This window comes from Apus apus, chromosome 4 (genome assembly GCF_020740795.1).
Source record: "Apus apus isolate bApuApu2 chromosome 4, bApuApu2.pri.cur, whole genome shotgun sequence".
Classification (NCBI taxonomy): domain Eukaryota; kingdom Metazoa; phylum Chordata; class Aves; order Apodiformes; family Apodidae; genus Apus; species Apus apus.
In genome coordinates, this window is record NC_067285.1 from 21,239,698 (window position 1) to 21,261,289 (window position 21,592).

The 21,592-nt window shown below is 40.9% G+C and overlaps 2 protein-coding genes across 9 annotated transcripts in view; one reads left to right on the plus strand and one right to left on the minus strand.

Annotated features, from left to right (window-relative positions):
• Positions 1-2,263: 2,263 nt before the first annotated feature.
• Positions 2,264-16,190, plus strand: ANXA7 (annexin A7). 2 transcript variants are annotated; one of them, XM_051619928.1, is made up of 13 exons: positions 2,264-2,348; positions 5,425-5,482; positions 8,228-8,432; positions 8,740-8,847; positions 9,915-9,958; positions 10,299-10,401; positions 10,688-10,782; positions 11,260-11,373; positions 12,071-12,241; positions 13,732-13,902; positions 14,007-14,082; positions 15,217-15,329; positions 15,837-16,190. In XM_051619928.1, the coding sequence occupies exons 2-13, from the start codon at positions 5,426-5,428 to the stop codon at positions 15,957-15,959; spliced, it is 1,380 nt and encodes a 459-aa protein (XP_051475888.1). In that variant the 5' UTR covers positions 2,264-2,348; position 5,425; the 3' UTR covers positions 15,960-16,190. The 2 variants fall into 2 exon arrangements, with proteins under 2 accessions (XP_051475888.1, XP_051475889.1); XM_051619929.1 differs by having other exon boundaries at positions 9,918-9,958.
• The window catches only part of PPP3CB (protein phosphatase 3 catalytic subunit beta), a 49,840-nt gene continuing 41,267 nt past the window's right edge, over positions 13,020-21,592 (minus strand). For 6 of the 7 annotated variants that reach the window (XM_051619922.1, XM_051619924.1, XM_051619920.1 and 3 more), the window contains one exon: positions 18,788-20,515. In XM_051619922.1, the coding sequence (XP_051475882.1) occupies positions 20,337-20,515 (179 nt within the window). In that variant the 3' untranslated portion in view covers positions 18,788-20,336. Of the gene's footprint in view, positions 13,403-17,541; positions 17,614-18,198; positions 18,259-18,787; positions 20,516-21,592 lie in introns of those variants that run through there. The other variant, XR_007889528.1, reaches the window with a different exon arrangement.

Genomic DNA, 21,592 nt, shown 5'->3' on the forward strand with positions numbered 1-21,592 from the left:
ATCTTTATTTGGACTACCCTGGGTGAAGCCCTAAAGTGACTCACTGGGTAGGGACTCACACTTGAGCAGCTAACTAAACACATGGCTCTTCCTGAAGTGAACCAAACTTGCTCTACTCCCTTTTCACATGGAAGGTTAACTCAACAGCTAACTTTGACTATCTACATTTTAATTACCACAGTCACAAGGTAGTGCAACAGCAAAAAGTATTTTTAGTACCTAACTTAGACTTGGATGACTGCAGCATCCTGTTAGTTTGTTATACTTTGACCTACGGTTCAAAGCTGACCAGATCTTTTTGCTTACAACAAACTGTGGGAAAGTTTTTTGGGTTTTTTTGGGTTGGTTTTTGTTTGTTTGTTTTTGTTTTTTAATTTAACTGGATTGGCTGAAATAAACCATCAAAAGCAATGCTTCATAATATTAAGTGGTAAACAATGTTACAACTAGTATACATAGCAAAAAAGCTTTAGTGACAACAATAAATTACTCTGGGACAAAAAAGTTTTGTTTCAGCTCTATTGACAGCATTCACTTTGCATCACTATGTAGATGAGGGCCAGTTCCCTTCAGACAGGAATTCTGTCCAGTATCACATCTCAGCAGAAGACGAAAAGATACCACAAAAGAGAGGAGCAAGGCTTTGCCTCCCAACTTCACTGAAGTTGAATTTTCAAATAGTGAGAAGCTGCCTTGACTCTGCATGGGGTTTTAGAAGCTTTCCTAAATGTGCTGGCTCCAGTTACAGAAACAAGCCAAGGGGTTTCCTTAAATACAGGCAGTGAAATTAGATTACCACAATGGTTCCATTCCATGCTTTAAAAAAGTCATTCCAGATATTCTTGTTAGCACATAGGCATGCAATAGAATTAACATAGATTCTTCACACATATGCTGTTTTATTAAATGCTTTCTGTTGCTTTTTTCCCACTTGTTTGTGCAAACAGATTGTTCCTTTCCTGAATAGCTAAAATCCAAACATTCCACTAAATGGAAGAAAGAATTGTGGTTTTTATACATGTACTTGGTTTCCATGGAATCAGGAATTTAAATATATACCTGTCCTGAAATAAATCTGCTTAACAGGGGTGAAATAGAATAGACAAAAACAGGGAGTGTCAGCAGAAGAATCCTGTGAGGATTAAATTCTTAAAGCTGCTCCTGACGTGTTCTGGGAAAACAAGTGAGAACAAGTCAAATTTGACTGAAGATGATAGGTCATTTATTATTCTTTATGGGGCTTTATGTGCTCTTCATTTGAAGCAGGCTATCATAGTAAATTATTACCCATCTATTTTCTGCTGCCTGCACCTAATACTGTTTTACTGACAAATAGAGCAATGGCTGTTGTCTCAAGAGCTTAAGTGCTGCACCAGGTTACAGGGAAAAATTGTTTGCATTTTTAATAGTCTCAGAACTGCTGACATGTTTGTCATAAAGAAGTAGGAAATTGTTTTAAATAATCTCAGGCAAACAGTGCTTAATATCATGAGTGGATCCTTCCTACATTGTATCTTGCTGGTCTGAACCTCTTATGAATAATTAACCACCAGGTAGAAGAAGGACTATGTGTATGTAACATCTATTCTAAGTATAATATGAATAAACATCACAACAGACAGAAACAAAACAACAAGAGCACTTCCCACAGCTGGATACAAATTACTGTAATTGAGATTTATTTCTAAAGGAGGTATGTAGGAGTCAAGACACTCTTACCTTATGCCCTCTCGGGGCCTAGATCCTGATGCGGAGTAACCACATAAAAAGCTGCACTGAGGTATTTTCTATGCTTTGCCTGGTGGCCTAAATGACTTGGCTGACCACCTGCCACCACTGAATGCTGATCTTGATCTAAAGCCTCATGTGTTACTGGTTAACAGGCTCGATTTACAGCTGCACGCGTTAGGGCTGACTTCGCTGTGGAGTTCTTCCTCCCTTGCCTCCTCGGCGGGCGGCTGGGACCGGCTGGGACCCCCTGGAACCCCCTGGGACGGCGCCGCCCGGCACCTCCCAGGGGGACGCTTCGCGGGCAAGCGGCTCTGCCTTCCTGTGGCACTTGTGCCTTTGAACTTACCTCTCAGCCGGCTGGGAGGGGAACCGGGCCCGCTGCGGCTTTCCCGCAGCAGGATGGGGCACAGCTGCTGGGAGAGGAAGGGGGTCCCGGGTGAGCCGGCAGTCGCTGCCGGGATGCGGCCGTCGCGCCCCTGGCGCGGGGAGCGGGGCCCGTGGGCCGGGCTGGGGAGGGCTCGGGGCCGGGGGCGGGGCGGGCACCGCCCGGCCCCACAGCCTCCACTTTGCGGTGCAGGTGCGGGAGAGAGGCCGTCGGCTCCGCGGTTTCCCCTCAGGTGAGGCAGCTGGAGGGCGGGAGGGGAGCGGCGGCGCGGCCGTGCTCCGTGCTCCGCGCACCTTCCTCGGCCCGGCCCGGCCCGGCCGCTCCCCTCTCCCGCCGGCCCCGCTGCGCACCGCGGCGCGGCCGCGCTCAGGCCCGGGGCTGAGGCCCGGGGCAGCCCCCGGAGCCGCGGCCCCGCCAGCCCGGGGCTCGGCCGAGGGAGGCGCGGGCCCGCCCGCAGCGCCGCACGCCCCCGGCCGGGGCCTGCCCGTGCGGAGAGGAGCGGGGCCCGGGCCGCCTCGGCAGTGCGGGAGCGGGGCTGGGGGAGGCAGGGAGCGGGGCGGTGCGTGACCGCTCTGCCCGCTCCGGAGCGGGAGCGCGGCGGCGGGGCTGGCTCGGGGCGGGGGGCGGCGGCCCCGCAGGGGTCCTTTAAAGGCGGCGGGGGCGGGTGCGGGGCCGGCGGGGCGTCCTCGGCCGGGGGCGCGGGGCGGGGCCGGGGCTGCTCGGGTCCCGGGTGTCCCAGCCCCGGGGCCGCGTCCCACGCGCGATGCGGTGACCCCCGCCAGGGCTGGGCTTCATCCCGCAGCGCAGAACCGGGCGCTGCTGGCGGCTGTCGCGGCCCGGGGCCGCCGTGACACCGCCCGGGCCCGCCCTGGGCCTTGTTCGGGGAAACAAGGTGGAAGTTGGGTTCTGATGGGAAAACCCGCTGTTATTTTGGTCATAAGACCAGTAAGGTCAGAGGCCCTGTTCTGCTGGGAGGACTTGCGCTGGCAGCGGAGCTGCGCTAAGGCAGCAGCGATCCCGTGTTCCCATCTCGGTCATTGCACAAGTGACTTCTCTCCTGGAAAACACGTCTGCGTCCTGAAAGAGGTTTCAGTAGGTATTGCTGTGGGTCATAGTGAGTTCTGGAGGGACTTCTGTGACTGGTGTCAGAGGCAATCCCAGTTCAGCATCATGTCCACCTGTGATCCTTACCTGGCTCTTGTAACACTAGACTGTTTTTTTTTTTTTTCTAAATAAAAAAAGCAGATGCAAAGAAAACACCTTTATTTCGTTTTTGTTATTCAGAAGAATGACAAATAGGAATCAAGGTTTTGTTAAGAGAGGGATGATTAAATGAAGTACGATGATTCCTAGAACCTGGCCCAAAAGAACTCGCATCACAGGTTGCATCCCAGAGAAGGAACCAATACAAGAAAGTAAGGAAAGCTAAACAATTTACCAGTACACCGTAAGTCACAGGTTTACACAGATGGTTAATTTGCTAATCAAAAATATGACATAGCCTTGATGGCTTGTTTGCTTGGAAGCGAGATGTTCGAAACTTGTGCATTGAAAAGCTATTTTCCTGGATGTGTTTGCTAGTAAATCAGAGACATAGCTGACAAGTTACATTCATGCTAAATTAAGTATCTTACCATTGAGTCTAAAATTTGGTATATTTTAATCTGGTTAAAATATTAGGTCCCATTTATTGTACAAATTAAACTATTTACAGCTCTTGAAGCAGCTGAATTGCTGTCAGCAGCTGTTGATTTTGCTTAATGAAAAACATATAAAGTTGTTATATATCTTATATCATATAACATATATATAATTTAAATGGAAATGATACAGTGCATCTCAGCAAGTTTTACAGACTTTACAATCCTGTCTTCTTAATGGTGTAACTTCTGTTGAATTACATGAAGATGAAAAGCTGAAGAAGTGTTTGTTTTTAATACTTGGTCTTGCTGACACAGTATTTTCCTGTAAGCAGAAAGAGTGAAATTGAAATAAAAAGGAAGTGCTGCTGGTCATCTTGTTCCTGAAAGGAGTTACAATTAGTGTTAAAGTTAGAAATACCAAAAGAAATGGGCTCCTGAAAGCCAAATTTAATGTCCATTCAAGCAGCTGCCAGTAATAAATACTGCACAGGTACTGGTTTAAGGTGTTTCTTCTTAGGGATATAGTCACTAGCAATGTTTATGATTAAAGTATAGGTTTACAAATACACCTTGTGTTGTTCTTCCCTCTTTATTTGGAAGTGATAATCAATGTTTATCAGTTTGAGACTGCATAGCTGTGCTCCTCTGAAAGTTGTTTTTGGCTCTTATTTGAACTAACCTATGCAAAGTTTTAATGTTTTCCACAAAAAGTTTCGGATTGCCCAAATGGTCCAGTGCAGTAAGAATTCTGCTTTTAAATAATTTGGTTTTGCCAATGAATACCTAGAAATGTCAATAACAATTCCCTGTATGTTATTAATTTCTTTATTTCCCATGTCCTTTGATTTGTGCAGCTAAGGTGCATATTGTCCTAGAAACGTGCCATGGGTAATTCCCAGGCCCTGATCAGGGAATCTGGCTGATTAGCATGATTTTTTTTCCCCTGACATTAAATGTTTCATAACCTGGCTAATGGCCCAACACTCCCCACCCAGCTGGCTGGCATCCTGGGGGATGATCTCTGTCCTGTCTGTTCCTACTCTCCAAGGCCCTCTATTAAAAATGGGACCAAAATAAAGTTACTGTCAGGAAATAGAGATCTTCAATACAAATTAAATAATGCTGGGGGATTACACGTTTCTATCAAATTATCATTTTTCACAGGATAGATTGGGTACTGCTGTACTCAGAGAAATAACCCTTGTAAGCTGAGGAGAGACAGGAGAAAGGCACTTGGTGCAGGGCAGGACTGGGGCCCTGCTCTAGCCTGACCCCTCTGTTTCTGTTCTGGCAAAGGGCTCAGCCTCCTCCTGCTGGAAACTGGAGGTTTCCAGGAATGCAGGAATCCTGCATTTCAGAGTTCTTTTTGGAGATTCAGGCCACTTGCCGTTCTTCAGTGTCTGCCTGACCCAAAATAGGAGTGGTAGTCAATCACGAAGTGGAAGATGCTTCTCTGTGATTCTGAATCCTGCTTGCTGTGGTCACATGTAGGAAAAAAAGGAAAGGTTTTGTGGGTTTAACAGCTGGCAGGTACTCTGGAGCAATTCTAAACCTGCTAAATATTGCTCAAGTGATTTAACAGGCAGCTAGCAAGCAAATAACTACTACAAACTCATATATAGTGCCTCGATAGTGAAAATATCTTTTTTTTTTTTTTTAACCCAGAATGTCATACCCAGGTTACCCCCCTTCTGGCGGCTACCCTGCTTTCCCTGGTTATCCTGTAAGTATGGCTCTGAACGTGTTGCTGTGCTGATGTATTTGTATTCTGTGAACAGCCTTTCTTACTGTGCTCTGTGTATGTGTAAATAGTAGCTGTCAGTTCACATATGGTATTTTCTAGAGATTATGGTCTCTTTTAATCTATATATACCTGAGGATGACTTTACAGTTTTCTGGTAAGAATTCCAAGACGGAAGTTTAAGATTTTTTTAATTTTTTTTTTTTTAATGTCTCGTGACATCTGTTTTTGGCTTATTTTCCTACCTACCTCAGCAAATAATTTTTTAGAAAGTATCAGTAGTTCATACATAAATAGGAGGGTCTTTATATACAGAGTCAGAGGTGATCTCTGAACCAGGCTTTACCACAGTCTCTACCAAATAGTCCACAGGCCTATATCCAAGGATTTACAAAGATGCTGAACAAACTTCAGTGGCCATTGCCCTCAGGAATAGCTTGGAATGCTTTACTCAAGTAGCCCAGCTCCCATATGACACCAAGTAAATATTTTTCTGAGGATAAAGGACCCTCTATCTTGACTTTGACCCCCTATCCTTCAGCCACAGGACTTTGTTCCTCCTTCAGCTCATGACTGAATGGACTGAAAATTCCAATGAAACTTAATGCAAGGCTGGAAGTATCAGATGTGGCTGATACTGCAGTCTTTTTTACATGCCTGCATCATTTTTCAAAGCTAGATGCAACTGTGTGGTTTTATTAGTATGGCACTCATCATACAGTAATGGTGGGAATTTTATATGCTCTGTGTTTTCTGTAGTACAGAACTAGAGTTAAGCATGGAGCTCAACCTGGATCCCATTAAGATGCTGAAAAGCTATAAATACATGCAATACATTCTCAGATTGTTTTGCTTTACAATTTACCCTTGCTCCCTCTGAAATGCTAAAGTCAGCCAAACTAAAGACAAACATGTTAGAATCCAGACTTTTCTAACTTGAGGATTTCTTTTTTCCCCTCAAGGTTCTGCTGAACTCTCATTATTGTAGCTGTAATTTATTTCTAACTACATCTGAAACAATTTTTTCCTAGGTGGCATCTAAAATATAGCCAACTTCAGTGGATGAATTTAGAAGTCCCTTTAGATTTGATAATAATTTATTTATTTTCTAGTCTCATTGATGATGCCCAAAGTGATAACCAGTGCAAAAAAAGAAGTTAAATTATTTTCTTCTGCAATAGTGATAGCTATCTGAGCAAGGCTTTTGAGGATCCTAATTTTGGATTTGTGAATCTAAATTCCATTAAAATATTTTTGTTGAGTCTGTCAGAGAAAGGTTAGACTGTACCACTGGGGAAGAGAATATTATATAGCCTGGACACAGTAATCTGGGGGTAGAAACCTTGGGGCAAACAAACCTGAGAACGTCTGAGCAGCACTTTACCACTTTGCAGTTTATTTCTGTTTTCTGGGCTCAGGAATGAGTGTGTAGTGCATGTCATGTGTGACTCGTATTTCTAAGGGTAGTAGGTAAAGATGATTCTCAGCAAGTGAGTAATGAGTCTATACATTAGATACCTGATTTTTAAGATCAAGTATATAATTTTAACTTACAGGGTTCTCCCTTCCTGGTCATTCAACTAAATATTTCTAATGTATGTTAATGCTAATAAGAACCTTTGTGATATGACTGGTAACTCATATACACAGCAAAACAAAGGCATATGTTTGACTTGTTCTTTTTATTTAAAACATGAAATAGGCACTCAGTCTGACTCAGTGGTCCAGATTTAGTCATTGAATATCCATGCCTGGATTCTAAAGAAAATGGAAACAAAACACATCTTTTAAGTTCTTACGATGATCCATTTGAAAATACTGGTTTTGCAAGAGAGACCAAAGATACTAAGCTCTTTAAAGTCCCAACAGAACAGGAGTTGAGCTCCTAATGATTCATAGAGATCAAACCTAGCTGAGCTCAGCTCTTACATATGTGGGATAGAAGTAGCAGCTTTCCAGTGAAGGACGAGAGGACTTCGTGGTTGACAAATTGCATGTGGCTCAGCAGTGCATGTCCCTGGGAAGGAAGGTTAATGACATACCAGGGTCTAGCAAGAGCAAAGCCAGCAGGTCAAGGGTAATTGTTATTCCTGTGTGCTCAGTGCCTAGGAGGCCACATCTGGAATACCAAGTCTACTTGTAACCTCCCAGTACAACATGGAGGAACAGGGAGGGCTGCTTGCCTGGAGAAGAGAAGGCTAAGTGGAGATCTGTTCAGTTTTCTGCTACCTAAGGAGTGATGGAGACATTGGAGCCAGCCTCTTCTCAGAGGTACATGGTGAAAGGGCAGCTGGCAACAACCACAGGTTGTAATTGTAATTTGATTTGAGGAAAACATTTTTCACCATGAGAGTAGTCAAACTCTGGAACAGAGTCCCAGAGAAGCTGTGAAGTTGCTGCTGAAGATACTGAAAACTTGACAAGGCCTTGTGTGACCTCACTTAACTCTGAAGCAGGCCCTGCTTTGAAGGTGGATGGGATCAGAGGCCTTCTAGAGGTGTCTTCCACCCAGCAGCACTCTCTGATTGTGTCAACATGGAAGAAGCATCAGAAAACCCAACCAGGAGGCTCCCATCCAGGCTTTAGGAATTCTGCTGCTGTTGCTTTAAGGGCTGAATCTAATGATATAATTCACATTATTATATACATGGACATTGTGGTAGCTTGAGAGTTTTTACTCTTATGTCCTGTTAGCAGGCATACAGACATCCCATTTTTGTGTTTCAGCCGACAGGACAAGAGTCTGTCTATCCACCAGCCGGTCAGTACTCCTATCCTGCTGTTCCTCCAGCAGGAGGAGGGACCTATCCCGCAGCACCACCGAATGCTGGCTATCCAGGCGCAGCAGGATATCCTGCCCCAGGGGGCTACCCTGCCTCAGGGGGTTACCCTGGAGTTTCCCAGGCTGGAGGAATGCCACCTTACCCTGGAGGTAAGGTCCTTTGTTGGCGTGCCCCTTGGGAGTGGTTTCTGGTGTAACCATTCCCTGTGCTTGGTAGAAGCAGTAAAGAAACTGCAGCTTTGTTCAGTGATGGCTTTAGGCAGCAGCCTGCAGGCAGCCAGCCAGATTGCTACCTAGCAGTACATACCTGCCTGCTAGTGGCAGGGCCTCATGGTTTTGGACCATTGCACAGACACAGAGAGATTAGTCAATTGCTCAGGTCTGCTCAATAACCTGGTACATGAGTCAGAATTCCAGCACAAAACATTAAAGTATGCTAAAGACTTTCTTCTCATAGTTCCCACAGGCCCTGGGTTTGGTATGCCTCCTGCTGGCCCTGGATTTGGTGGCTATATGCAGCCATCTGCCCAAAGCTATGCTGGAGGTGGACCAGCACAAATTCCAGGTATGTCTTATATAAGAAACTTTTAAGCATCCAAAGTTAACCCAACAGATCACAGGATAGGTATTAACAAATCAAGCACTTAACATTGTTACTTTCAGCTATCAAGGTTTCTATGCTGTACACCTCTTGCCACTCTTCTTGACAAGACCACCGAGGGGCTGATGAGAACCATCTCTATAGGTGCTACATCCAAAAGGGATGGCTGTCACTGATTAATGGTTATGATGTAGTGGTTTAGGTGCTCATACTTCTTCAAGCTGTGCGTGTCCAATGAACCGTAAAATCCAGTGTCCACATTCAGTAAGTGTCTGGCTGTTCTGTCAATATCAAAGAAATTACTGCATTTTTCAGACCTCTGTTCATGGTGATCCCTAGGATAGTAGGGGAAGTGGAAAGTAGAATGCACACAATTGCTTCATAGCAGTGCAGTGTTTTTAATGCTTTCAGTGGTCACTTACCTTCAAGATGATTTTTGTCCTATGTCAGTTGCATTTGGAAGAAATTCAGAACAGCAAAACCTTTTTTTAAATTATTGCTTTGTTGACTCTTAACAATAAATAAACTGCTGTTAAGATGATAACAATTGTACATATGTATTATGGATAAAAATAAAATTCCAGTACAAAAAACTCACAGTACTTTTGATCACGAGATTCCTTCAATTCCTTTGGCACCAGTGAAATCTTAATAGTTATTGTTTATATGCTAGACATTTTAAAGTGTATAATATGACTTTGTAAGAGAGCATGGGACAGGCATTCTTCATTCACATGACCCATATTGTCTTTCGTCAAAGATAGCACTAGGCTTCCAGTTCCCACAGCACCAGTACATTTAGTATTTTCAGAATTACCTTGCTAGTGTATGTACCAGAATGTGCCTGTGATTGCTTCTTCCCATAATTTCCAAGGGCAAAAAAAGTTCAATTACTAATAATGACGGGTATCATTACTTAGGAAACAGTTTTTGTGCAGTGGTAGGTCTGTACATGGCTTTACTTTCAGATTAAATAGCATTTACATAATAAGAGGAGAGCTAATTAATTCCTTTAATCTTTTTATTTTCAGTAGGTTTTCCTGGTGGACAAGCACCATCACCAGTGCCTGGTCCGGTATGTGCTGTATCCTCTTTAATCAATCTTATGCAATTTTACAGCTGGTTTAAAAAAATTTACAGCGTATTCTGTGTTACTAGTTCCCAGCTACACTCAGAGTATGACCTGAACAAAATCATAACTCTGTTTCTGTTTATACTCACTCATCAAGTAGCTCTTTGTCCATGGGTAAAAGCATCCCAAAAGCTGTTGAACAGGACTAAATGCTGCCCTGATTCTGTGTTAAGAGAAAAAATGGGGAACTAATGGACAAGTCCTTCTGAAGTACTGATTCCAAAGTTGTGATTTTAGTTTATACTGTGCAGGATAGCTGGTTATATCTGACTCTCCCTTTCAGCCTGCAGCAATGGTTCAGTGCACCCAGGGCACAATTCAAGCTGCTCCAAACTTTGATGCTGAAAGGGACGCAGAAATTCTACGCAAAGCTATGAAGGGGTTTGGTAAGTAAGCAACAGAAGGTTAAATTTCTATTGTGTAACTTCCTTAAGGACATTTTGCCCTTTTCTTCTATTTTTATTTAACAATACATTTTTTCTCCCCAAGATTTTCAGAAGTCACACTTCCAAAACAATTCGGACTATTTAGTAGATGAAGTTATACAGAAAAGTTGGTAGACTTAAGTGGTAGTCATTTCTTATGTAACTATACCCAAACACAAGAGTATAACATACAGTCTTAGAGGGATTATGGTGAGTTCTTACCTGACACCGCCCTTCTGTTTCCAAGGAACTGACGAGCAGGCTATCATCAATGTTGTTGCTAACCGCTCTAATGATCAAAGGCAAAAAATCAAGGCAGCTTTCAAGACTATGTATGGCAAGGTATGTTCACTAGTTCATTGAATCAGTAAACAAATCCAAACGTTCAGCTGCTGCTTTTACTGCCTGATCGCATTTTAGTCTTGGGGGTGGTTTGGGCATTTAAGTTTTTTAATACACACAAACCAGCAATGAAGTATGTTTTTTCATAAGAAGCAAACTGAGAAACTGGTTGAGGATTGATGAGTCAGTAAAAGGCTGAGATAATTTAATTGCTTCCCTCTGTCATTTGTGCAACTTAAGGTGAAATTTTATAGTGGTAGCATTTTTCAGGACCTGACTAGGTCCTAATTGGTGAGGAGATAAAGGAGAAGAGCTGAGCTGTCGAAGTTTTGGATGTAGGGAAGTTCTTTGTAAGAAATAAAACAGCACAAAGGTAGAAATCAGTCACAAAAGTAAGTTCTAGTTTAATCTTTTTTCAGTATATAATCCACATGGCTAACACTTTCCAAAGCCCCTTTTTTGTTTATAATTGGACAGGATTTAATTAAAGATCTGAAGTCTGAATTAAGTGGAAATATAGAAGAACTGATTCTAGCACTCTTCATGCCTAGCACCTATTACGATGCCTGGAGTTTACGTCATGCAATGAAGGTATGGTTTTCCTGTGAACAAAATAGTTTAAGATAGTCTTAAAATACTCACCTAAGAGTACCTGATTCCTGCATTGTTGAAAAAGCCTGAAGTGACAAATTTTGGGACTGTGGGGCTTAAAATTATTTTCTGTGACCCCCAGTTCCAGACAATTTTTGCAGGATTGGCCAGTTCAGAGCAGCTGCCCATCCAGCAGAGGATGAAACGCTGCAGGACAGAACTTGGTCATAAGTTTTGCTAGGACCTAGAAAGGGACAAGGTGCTATTAAAACTGTAATCACTGCTGGAAGTGAAAGTACATTAGACATTAGAGGCCAGGCTTGATGGGGCTGTGAACAATCTGGTCTAGTGTGAGATGTCCCTGTTTATCATAAGACTCTGCCTTCCTCCAGTATGTTTCCAGATTATTGTTGCCAAAGAATATCCTTCCTAAGTCATTTTCCAGTTAACTTTGGCTAATGTCACTTTTGTATAGTTTTGGTTGTTTTTTTCTTTAACTGATGCTTTTGAACTGTTTTGAATCTTCATTCCATTTTAAGCAAACAGGAGACTTGGTGCTTTCACACTGCAAGGATACTGTTCTGACAATGCAGATTGTATTAAGTTTTAAAATAACAGATGACTGCTTCATTTCACAGTTGAAGAAAACTGAATAGGTAATACTTTATAGTTATGTCCTCTTTCCCTCTGCCTACAGGGAGCAGGCACTCAGGAGAGAGTGCTGATTGAGATCCTTTGCACGAGGACAAACCAGGAAATACGAGAAATAGTGAACTGCTATAAATCAGAATTTGGAAGGGACATTGAACAAGACATCAGAGCAGACACTTCAGGACACTTTGAACGATTACTTATATCTATGTGCCAAGTAAGCTTTATTTTTTTGTTTTGTTTTTGGTAAGATAATGGCTTACGGTCTGGCTTTGATGCATGTCATCATAATGGCTCCATAAATAAATTGTCTGAGTATGCTTAGCAAGGGCCATGTTTTTAAGAAATTAGCCCTGGGCCATTAATTTATTCCCTCATGAGAAACTACGGCACTTCAGTCCCTTCTCAAAGAAGAGATAACTTCCTATCTATAAATCTATGATGAATTGTGTGGCCTAATTTAGCACCCTATATTCATGTCAGAGAATTTATGTGTAAATACTGTGCAGATATGATCAAGTGGTCCTATAAAGCAGTGTTCCACACTGCTATTAAAGCAAGATGCTTTTTATTTCTTACATATATTAACAAAATAACTTGGGTGAATATGATGGGATAACCTTTATGGTGTGCAGAGTACTTGTGAGAATCCCTACGAACAAGTTAAGAGGCACCACAGGGCAAAACTTGCCTCTCAATTTACACCAGGCTTCCTTCACATCACCAGAATCAGGGAGGTGCTACTATTGAACTCGGCTTGCTTATTGCATCTCATTTAATAGGGATCTTTTTCCATTAAAGAATAATAACTTACAGTTATCCACATTTAGGAAGAAATATGAACTAATGCGATTTCCATTTCTTTGACCAATCTCCCTATCTGCTGTTAGAATTTCTATGACACTTATCTATGTAATTTGCCTCTTCCTTTGTGAGACTTCAGCTATGCACTAGGTATTTGGATTAAAAAGACAAAATCCACAAGAAAGCAAACCTTGGGACACTCATGCTGCTAATTTTTATTTTGATAAATCCAGTCCTTTACAATAACTGACAACCACATCATTTAAATATTTATTAACCACTATAGATACAATAGTATTTGAGAGCATTTGTCCAGCCTACTCAGCCAGTATATTTAGTAGTATCCATCCATGCACTGGGCAGCCAAAAACACCCAAACAAAGCACATAAAATGTCATATAAGCCCTACTGACATGTAAGCCCAATTTAAAACTAAAGTAAGTACTTTCTAGAGATACTGTTACTTGAAATTAGCAAATTCTAAATAAAATAGAAGACCTGAGATATTTCAGGTGTGCATATTCAGTAAGATAATTAATGAGTTCATTTGGGAAGATTCTTTGCAACTTGATGCCTAGAAACAAAGAAATAAAGAGAAAGCTTATATTATAAATAAAATACAGAATTAAATACAGTACTTGCTTAGAACCATGAGATGGTATGTAAAGGTGAGATTATCTGAGTCAGTAGATCAACAGTTTAAAGCATGCCCTACGTAGATTCTGCACCACTTTTCTATTTGTTACCGGTGAGATATATTAAACTGAAGAGTAGTTTTAAAATAATGTATTTCAACTGGTATTACTCTGTCTGCTTCAACATACTTGGGGTCTACACTGCAAGCAGTTAAAGCATGGCCTTCTCTGCATCATTTCACCTCATATCTGTTGTCTTTGCTTTTAGGGTAATCGGGATGAGAACCAAACTGTGGATTATCAAAAAGCTCAAGAAGATGCTCAGCGTCTGTACCAAGCAGGTGAAGGAAAACTTGGAACTGATGAATCTTGCTTTAATATGGTTCTGGCAACCAGAAGTTTCCCCCAGCTGAAAGCAACAGTCGAGGCATACTCCAGGGTAGGGGTCCTTCACTGATTTCAAATGAGCTTGGTCAGTGTATTTTAAATTAAGGTTCTGCTTGTTACTGCATTTCATTATCCACATTTTTATCTCATTTGTAGATTGCTAATCGTGATTTATTAAGCAGCATCGACCGAGAATTTTCAGGAAATGTGGAACGTGGTTTGAAGACAATTTGTAAGTTATATGTTCTTCCCTGTCCTTATCCCTTATGAGTGAAACCTTCTAAACGTATTTGAAGAAGAGTCCAGTTCAACACTGACCACGTGGCAAATGTGCACACAATCTAAGACCGTGCTGGCACAAATGTAATTTCAATTATTCAAATTATTCACTTTACACTTAATTGGAGAACATAAGCATCCACCACGAAGAAGTCAGTTTGAAACAAGAAAAATCTCCATAGAAATTACCTGTAATTTCTCTGGGAAGACAGCTTAGTGCTTGCAGTGTAACAGAGCCATGACTCTGGGTGTGTGGCAGACACAACTGAGCTACCCTCACACATGATCTCAGAACCAACATGAACCTCCTTTAGGCACAGTTCCCTTTCCAGCCATCTTTCCCCCTGCCCCTCCTGGCCCCAGCACCTACCCCTAAAAAGTTCTGCGTTTCCTAAGGAAAGCTTCACAGAATAGAAACTCTGTTTCAAATTAACTTTTTCCTGGTGACTTGTTATAGTAAAGCAGTTCAAATTTAGCACAATTTGCTGCTAGTAAGAATCAGTATGATTTGCTAGTGACTCTGCAGACACCACTCCTATCAATGCTACCAAAATGACAGTGTTTCTGTAGCCATACCGGATAAGCAAAAACTTGCAAGATTATATTCTGCTCAAGAGTTTTATGGGAAAAATTCAGCTCTAAGAAGCTCATAAAAGAATAAAGGCATTTGTCTGAGAGTGAACAATCTTAACTGAAACAATACCATTGAGTGAGCTATTGGTATAGTTTTATTTTTCTTAGTGAGATTCTACCAATGGAACATGAGTAAAATACCTTGTATCTCAGCAGCAGCTATCCAAGGAGTAGAACTGTTTTTAGAGAACCTATTTGAGGATTGAAGTTTCAGCCAGTTTTCAAAAGGACTTCCAGAGAAGTTAACTGCTAATAACCCTCAGTTTTTTTGTGAAGGAATTACTCATTTGGTCAGCTTGAAAATAAGCTTTGCTCTACAGTTCCTGTAATCCATAGGAACTGGATCTTCATCAGTACTTACCCTCTAGCTGTCTGCAGCAAAAATCCTGAATTGATCCTGCCAGGTATCCCTATACAATACTGGAACTGATCCAAAAAATATACTTTATTGCAGTGCAATGTGCTTTAAATCGCCCAGCCTTTTTTGCAGAAAGACTTTATCACTCAATGAAAGGAGCTGGCACAGATGATTCTACCCTCATCAGAATTATAGTCACTCGCAGTGAGGTAAGAAACTTTCTCCTCTCTACGTGTGGAGCAGAAAGCTGTCTACCCCAGCCAGCTTTTCACTTACTCCTTCTTTCACAGCTGTAGAAATAATGAATTACAATGAACCTTTTACGGGGTTCTGATTTAGATGAATGTGTTAATTTGTTTTAAAGCCAGCTTTTATATAGTAATTTAATTATCTCTAGCTAGATAGTAATACTGCTTGTCTTTCTTCTTAACCTGTGGCTGCCTGTCTGTGTAGCAGATTAGCACCCTCAAGTTCAAAGGTTCAGCTAAGTTAGGATACCATGGTCCTAACAAAGCAAGGAACAACTACTAGACCCTGCTTTGGGAGCTGCTCCTCTGTCCTCAGAGGCATCAGCTGGCTTGTAAGATGTGCAGAGTTAACCAATTGCATGTTTCACCCCTGGCACGTGTTCTGTAGTCTGTGAGGGAGGAGGTGTGGGGAGACTGTCTAGGAGTTGCACTGTGTTTAAATTCTGTGCTTTTTTTCCCTTTGCATAGATTGACCTTGTGCAAGTTAAACAGATGTTCACACAAATGTATCAGAAGACTTTGGCTACAATGATAGCAAGTGATACAAGTGGCGATTACAGGCGTTTGCTGTTGGCAATTGTTGGTCAATAGAAGAGGATTATCTGGGTTTTTTTTGTTTTCTTTTTTAAAACAAACTAAAGGACATGACATGCTTTATGCAGATACTGACTATCCTCGTGTGTCAGAGTAATTTTAAACTTGATGTAATCAAACATGCCTTCCTGATGATTAAATAAGCTTGTTGCACTTACCATTGCCTTAATTTACAGCACATAGTAGTCCTTGGATAATAAAATATGTATCTTGTCTATTAGCCCCTAATCCTTAGTCTGTTTAAATCTGACACAACCACCTCCCCCTCTGCCAGACTCCTGCATGATTAACTATTTGTCTCAGCCAAATCTCCAGCACCCAACAAGTTTCTTGAAATACCTAAACTTAACTGCTGAGATAACTGTGGTTGACAAAACAAGACTGAAGCAGTGATGTGAAGCATTTTACACTCACTATCCCCCTTTAATGTCTTTTCATCCTAATGTTGAAAACCATGTGAGTACTGAGTTTAACTCACAATACACTGAGAGTTTAAGTCCTTGGTGGATTCTGACTGTATTCCCCTATTTAATTTCTTAAATTAGTCACCATTACTGGTTAGTTACTATTACAGAATGGAGAAATAATCTCAGATCTAATTTTGATGTATCTCATTGTAAAAGAGTGGGTTATACAGCAAATGACTGAGCAATGAAAAAAAATGCTAACATTACAGAACCCATTTAAATCCAAACTGAAAGCAGTTGAGACCTAAACAATATAAATGACTACGTGGGTGTTTTCAATGGCTTTAGAAAGAACAGTTTTAAATAGAACATTTTGTTTTTTAGAAAGCCACAGTGAATCTGTCCCCAGACATAAAAGTAACAGAAGCTTCAAGTCCCGCAGCTAGCAATATGTTTCCCAACATTTCTAAGCAACACTTATAACAAATGATGATTGTATTACAGGATACACCCTCACACAAACAACAAAACCCTACTGCTGATATTCCTCAAACAAATATAGCTAGGGCTGGTAGAGTTGATTATAACGTGGCAAACTTTTCACTCTTACGCAGCATGTACATAAAGGTTTTTGCAAAACAGTAACAAATACCAAGTTTACCGTATCAAAGAAGCTTAAGTATTTCACTTACGTCAGTGTTCTGTAACCTAAATCTGACTTCAGTCTGTTACTTTAGACTAAACTTTCTCTGACATTACACTTAGAAATACAGTTCAATTTAAAATTCATGGGGCAGATTAAAATTATTTCAAATACAAACAATAGATGGAAGTTGATTTTGCTCAAGCACTCTCTGTCCTTCTGCTGCCCAGTTTCAGCCCAGCCCCCAGCCCACCTCTGAAGATGCCTCCCCCTGCCCCGCAGGTAGGAGGCAATATGCATGATGGTTTCACTGGCAGTTCTGGGAAGACGTGCCCTATTCCCTGGGACCCCCCCAGTGTCCACTGAGCCCAGGACACGGGAGCAGCTCAAACCAGGGAACGACAATACATCTCACAGCTTTTGTTACCTGTGGCCTTTGCCTGACTGAGGTATTTCCAAGTTTCCAAGCCACCTGCCTTCCCCACCCAAGTACACTGAAAGCAGAAAATGAGCAATGCAAACTACTTACAGTTTTCTGAGAGGGAGGATATAATTTCTTCTCCCCAGTAATGCAAGCATTAGAGACAGCTCCAGACACCACCTTTCAGAAACAGAGTAGCGAAAAATGAGTTACCTACTTTCCAAACAAAGAAAACCCACCGACATAATCCTGTTACCTAAGAACTGGCTTGAAGGGTGACAGGATACACACAGCAGCAAAGGAGAAATCAGGTTCAGCCACTGCCCAATAAATTTTACTGCACAACTGCCTTAATATCTGGCAAAAACTACTACAAGACAATGGATACTGCAAGGAAATCAAAGGAGCACACATCATCAGAGCTGGGCACTCACTGCCACACAAGTACCAGAACCAGCTCTCTCCAATTACAATGAGGTCTTTCCAGACAAAGACTGAATCTGTATTTTCTCCACATACACAACTCCAGCTAGTCAGAATACTAATCATAGCAAAGATCCGAGTATAACACAAGAAATACTCTCCTGTGAGGCTGAGGTATTTTCCACTAGTGCTTCCAAAGTGGAATGTACCATCATAATGTTCAACATGTAAAATTTCAGTCATACTTAGTAATGTGTTTGTTCTGCTCTAATATGACATCATATGCAGGCTGTGCAGCTCACAAGTACAAGGGTGACTTGTAAAAAAACCCAAATAACTTACCATTTTTTAACTTAGTCTTCTGCACTCAAACTTTGCAAACAGTTTCCAATTAGAATGCATCTGCAATAAAGTAAAACATAACATTAAAACTCAATTAGCAATAGCATGTCACTTATGATCTTTTAGTTTTCAGCCTGATCAGCAGCTTGTCCTTACTTTAAAAACAATATACCAAAAAAGACTAAATGTTGTATCTGTATTGACTGTCAAAACAGCTAGTCCTCTCTGCCCAAAAAGCAGCCCCAACACACTCGACCAGTCTTGGATGTTTGGCTCAAACCAACACACAAAATGCAGCTGTACTTAACAGCTTTTCTAGAATCAAGTAGTCTTGCTCTTAAAAGCTTGTACAAACCAACAATGGATGTCCAGTTTAGGTATTTTATTTATCAGAGAGAACTCAAAAGCCAAAAAAAGAAGCATGAATAACATCTAAATTAAACAGCATTTACATTTACATAGTTCTCTGCGAGCTAAATCTGACCTTTTAGGCAATTTTTTCAAAAGTTTAAATTTTGAAGACTATTTCTAAACAATTTTCAAGGTCAGATTAGACCTATGTATGCCAAAAAAAAACAATACGCAAGGATAGGAGCCGCAGCCCATGCACAAAATTTATTGTGTGCTACTGTTTATAAAATACTTGGAATAGTTCAGAACATGCATAAAACTTCCAACCTAGGGGTATGTACAGATTGTAATTTATGGGGGGAAAAAAAAAAAAAGGAAAAAAAAAAAAAAAGGAGATGAACTCTAGTGACCAAAGTTTCAAGTTGTGCTCCAGGGGATGAAAAGGACATGTAGCAAATGTCAAAATATATAATAAAGTACAGTGGCAATCAGTACAGTCCATTATTTGTGAACAAATTAGCACAGGGCTTCAATTTTTATTTTAACCAAGCAATCCTGTAGATACCAAAATACATGCAGTCTCGCGTTTACACTTTCACTAATGCCTTAGCAGTTGAACAGAGCAATTGCTTACACGCTGCTTTGCCTAAACAGAAACTATGTCCGATACAGTTTCAGCTTCCTTTACAGATTTAAAAATAATAAAAAGCTTGCAACTATTCAGCCCAGTGATTATTCGCTATTTATGCAACCATAATACTCACAATAAACTAAAAGTAGCAGTAACATCTAGGTAACCTATAGACGTACATCATAGGTCTATATATTAAATATTTGCAAAATGAAAACATGCATACACAAAATACAATGCCAAGCTTTACAGACTTGATATGAATCAAAATTTACTTAAACAATGTACAAAGCTCAATTAAAAGTACCTTAAAATTAACACTTCCATATTTTTCTTACTTTTAAAATTAGTATATATAACAATTTTTTATTTTTATTTTTTTAAATTCAAGGTGGGGAAGAGTCTTGAAAAAGCTGGGCAAAAAAGTTTCTAAATTAAATATTTTTTTAAAATCTGTGTTCAAGTAATAAACGTTCCTACATAGAAATCTTCTGATAAGCCGTAACTAAAAAATACAGTGAATACAATATAGAATTAGCAACATCTAAGGAGTAAACCTGAGGTCAGCATTTTACAGAATGACCAACTGAGATTTTTTTTGGCATTTTTTCTGTCTCTTTAAAATACAGTTTCTGCAGCCTCAGATATTTTAAGACCATTGTAATCTATCATTTTAAAGACATTTCATGAAACCAATGTCCATTAATAAATAGTTAGCTCTTAGGGTTGTATGTCAAAGTCTGATTTTAAAAAAAAAACCCAAACAAACAGAACTACCTCTACTGAAAGAAAAGATCCCATTTGTAAACTTAAAGGTGTTGACAATGAAAAGCGTAAGAGGCTAGTCTAGGTGTGCTTCAGTGGTAACAGCCCCGTTCTTTCCCCAGATCTCTTCTGAAGCTTCAGCAGCCAGTGATGGTTGTGTCAGGGGTGAGGCACGCTCCCAGGAGATGGGTCACCACGTAAGGAGAGGGGCTGTTGTCTCCAAAGCATGATGGTCTTTCTTCAGTGGGATCACATCAGATAGTTTTCCATCTCCTGTTAAGTAGTCACTTCAAGCAATCCCCCTGGCTATGTCATCTCTTGTCACATCAAAAAGCAGTTATCTAGGAATTCTCAGGCAAGACATGAGTGAATAAACCAAAAGCTGATGTGGTCACTGTGCATTGTTGTTGCCAGTTCCATTGTTTCCATTGGCATTTGCTGTGTTTATAGCATTAATACCATCTTGCTGAAGAGCATCTTTTCGTGGTGGCATTCTCTCATTGATCCTATCCAAACCTTTTGCTTCTTCAAAACTGCAGATTTTATGTTGCGGAGAGAATCCTCGTATTGCTTAACAAAATGCAAATTTGATATGTCAGTAATGGAAAAATAAGTTGAATGCATATAATTTTTCTAACAAATTATATTTAAAAATAGGTAAGAAACCAGCCAAACAAACTTATGGCTCTGCATCTCTATTAGTAAAAGCTTCTCTAACCTGCTCTCCTGAAATGTTCACCAGCAATCATGATTTCAGTTCATAACAAAAAGAACAAAGTATGGCAAATATTCTGTGAGTAGGAATCAAGGGGTTTAGGCCCCCTTGATTGCCTCTGCATGTCCCTGGCCCGGCCAGCTATCAGCACCAACTGTTTCTGCTGTTCAGTGCATCAGGCTTAACATCCCCCTTTTCTTCAGTGGGATGGCAGTAAGATTTAAGCAGCACAGCAAGTGCAGTGGAGGCAAAGCAGCAAAGGGTTGCAGAAGTCATTTACATCCTGCACACACATTGATGGCCCGATCCTGCAGTTTTCAGGCAGGCAAAACGGCAGGATGTGGTTCACATTTTGTGCTAATCATGTGGATGATGGAAATGGACACAACCACAATCACTGAATTAGCACCGTGGTTACACAACTATCATTTAAATACAAATGTATTTAAAGTAAGTATAGAAAATAGGTATAATTTTGCTACTGTTTATTTTAATGAATGAGGTCTGGTAGTTGAATTTAGACCTGAAAAATGGTTGACCACATAGTAAGACTGAAATCTTTGGGATTAAAGAATTATTTGGAGATTTAAGAACAGCTTTCCGCTCACAACAGACCTCTTGCACGTGTGTGTGAGAACAGAAGATGGCACTTATTTATATTTTGGAGATCTGACTTCCTTAATTAGAAAACAAAGAATACAGTCATTAAATGATGCTTTGTGACCAAATCCGAAAAACCCTGAAGGCAGCTCTCCCAACTGCTCTGCTGTTTGTCATTCACTTCATTGAATATTGAGGAAGAGGCAATTAAACTATCTCTGAAAAGTCAACGATCTGACATTGAATACCCTGAACACCCATTCATTTGATGGCATTTTGCTCAGTACCACTAGCAAAGGACATAGATACAACTTTAGTGCAAAAGCACTGAT

What these genes read in the sequence shown, in the direction of transcription:
- ANXA7 (XM_051619928.1), top strand. Translation starts at nt 5,426, where the DNA reads ATGTCATACCCAGGTTACCCCCCTTCTGGCGGCTACCCTGCTTTCCCT. An exon ending in CTGCTTTCCCTGGTTATCCT is followed by an intron (nt 5,483 to 8,227) that starts GTAAGTATGGCT and finishes TTTGTGTTTCAG; the next exon opens with CCGACAGGACAAGAGTCTGT. An exon ending in TACTTATATCTATGTGCCAA is followed by an intron (nt 12,242 to 13,731) that starts GTAAGCTTTATT and finishes CTTTGCTTTTAG; the next exon opens with GGTAATCGGGATGAGAACCA.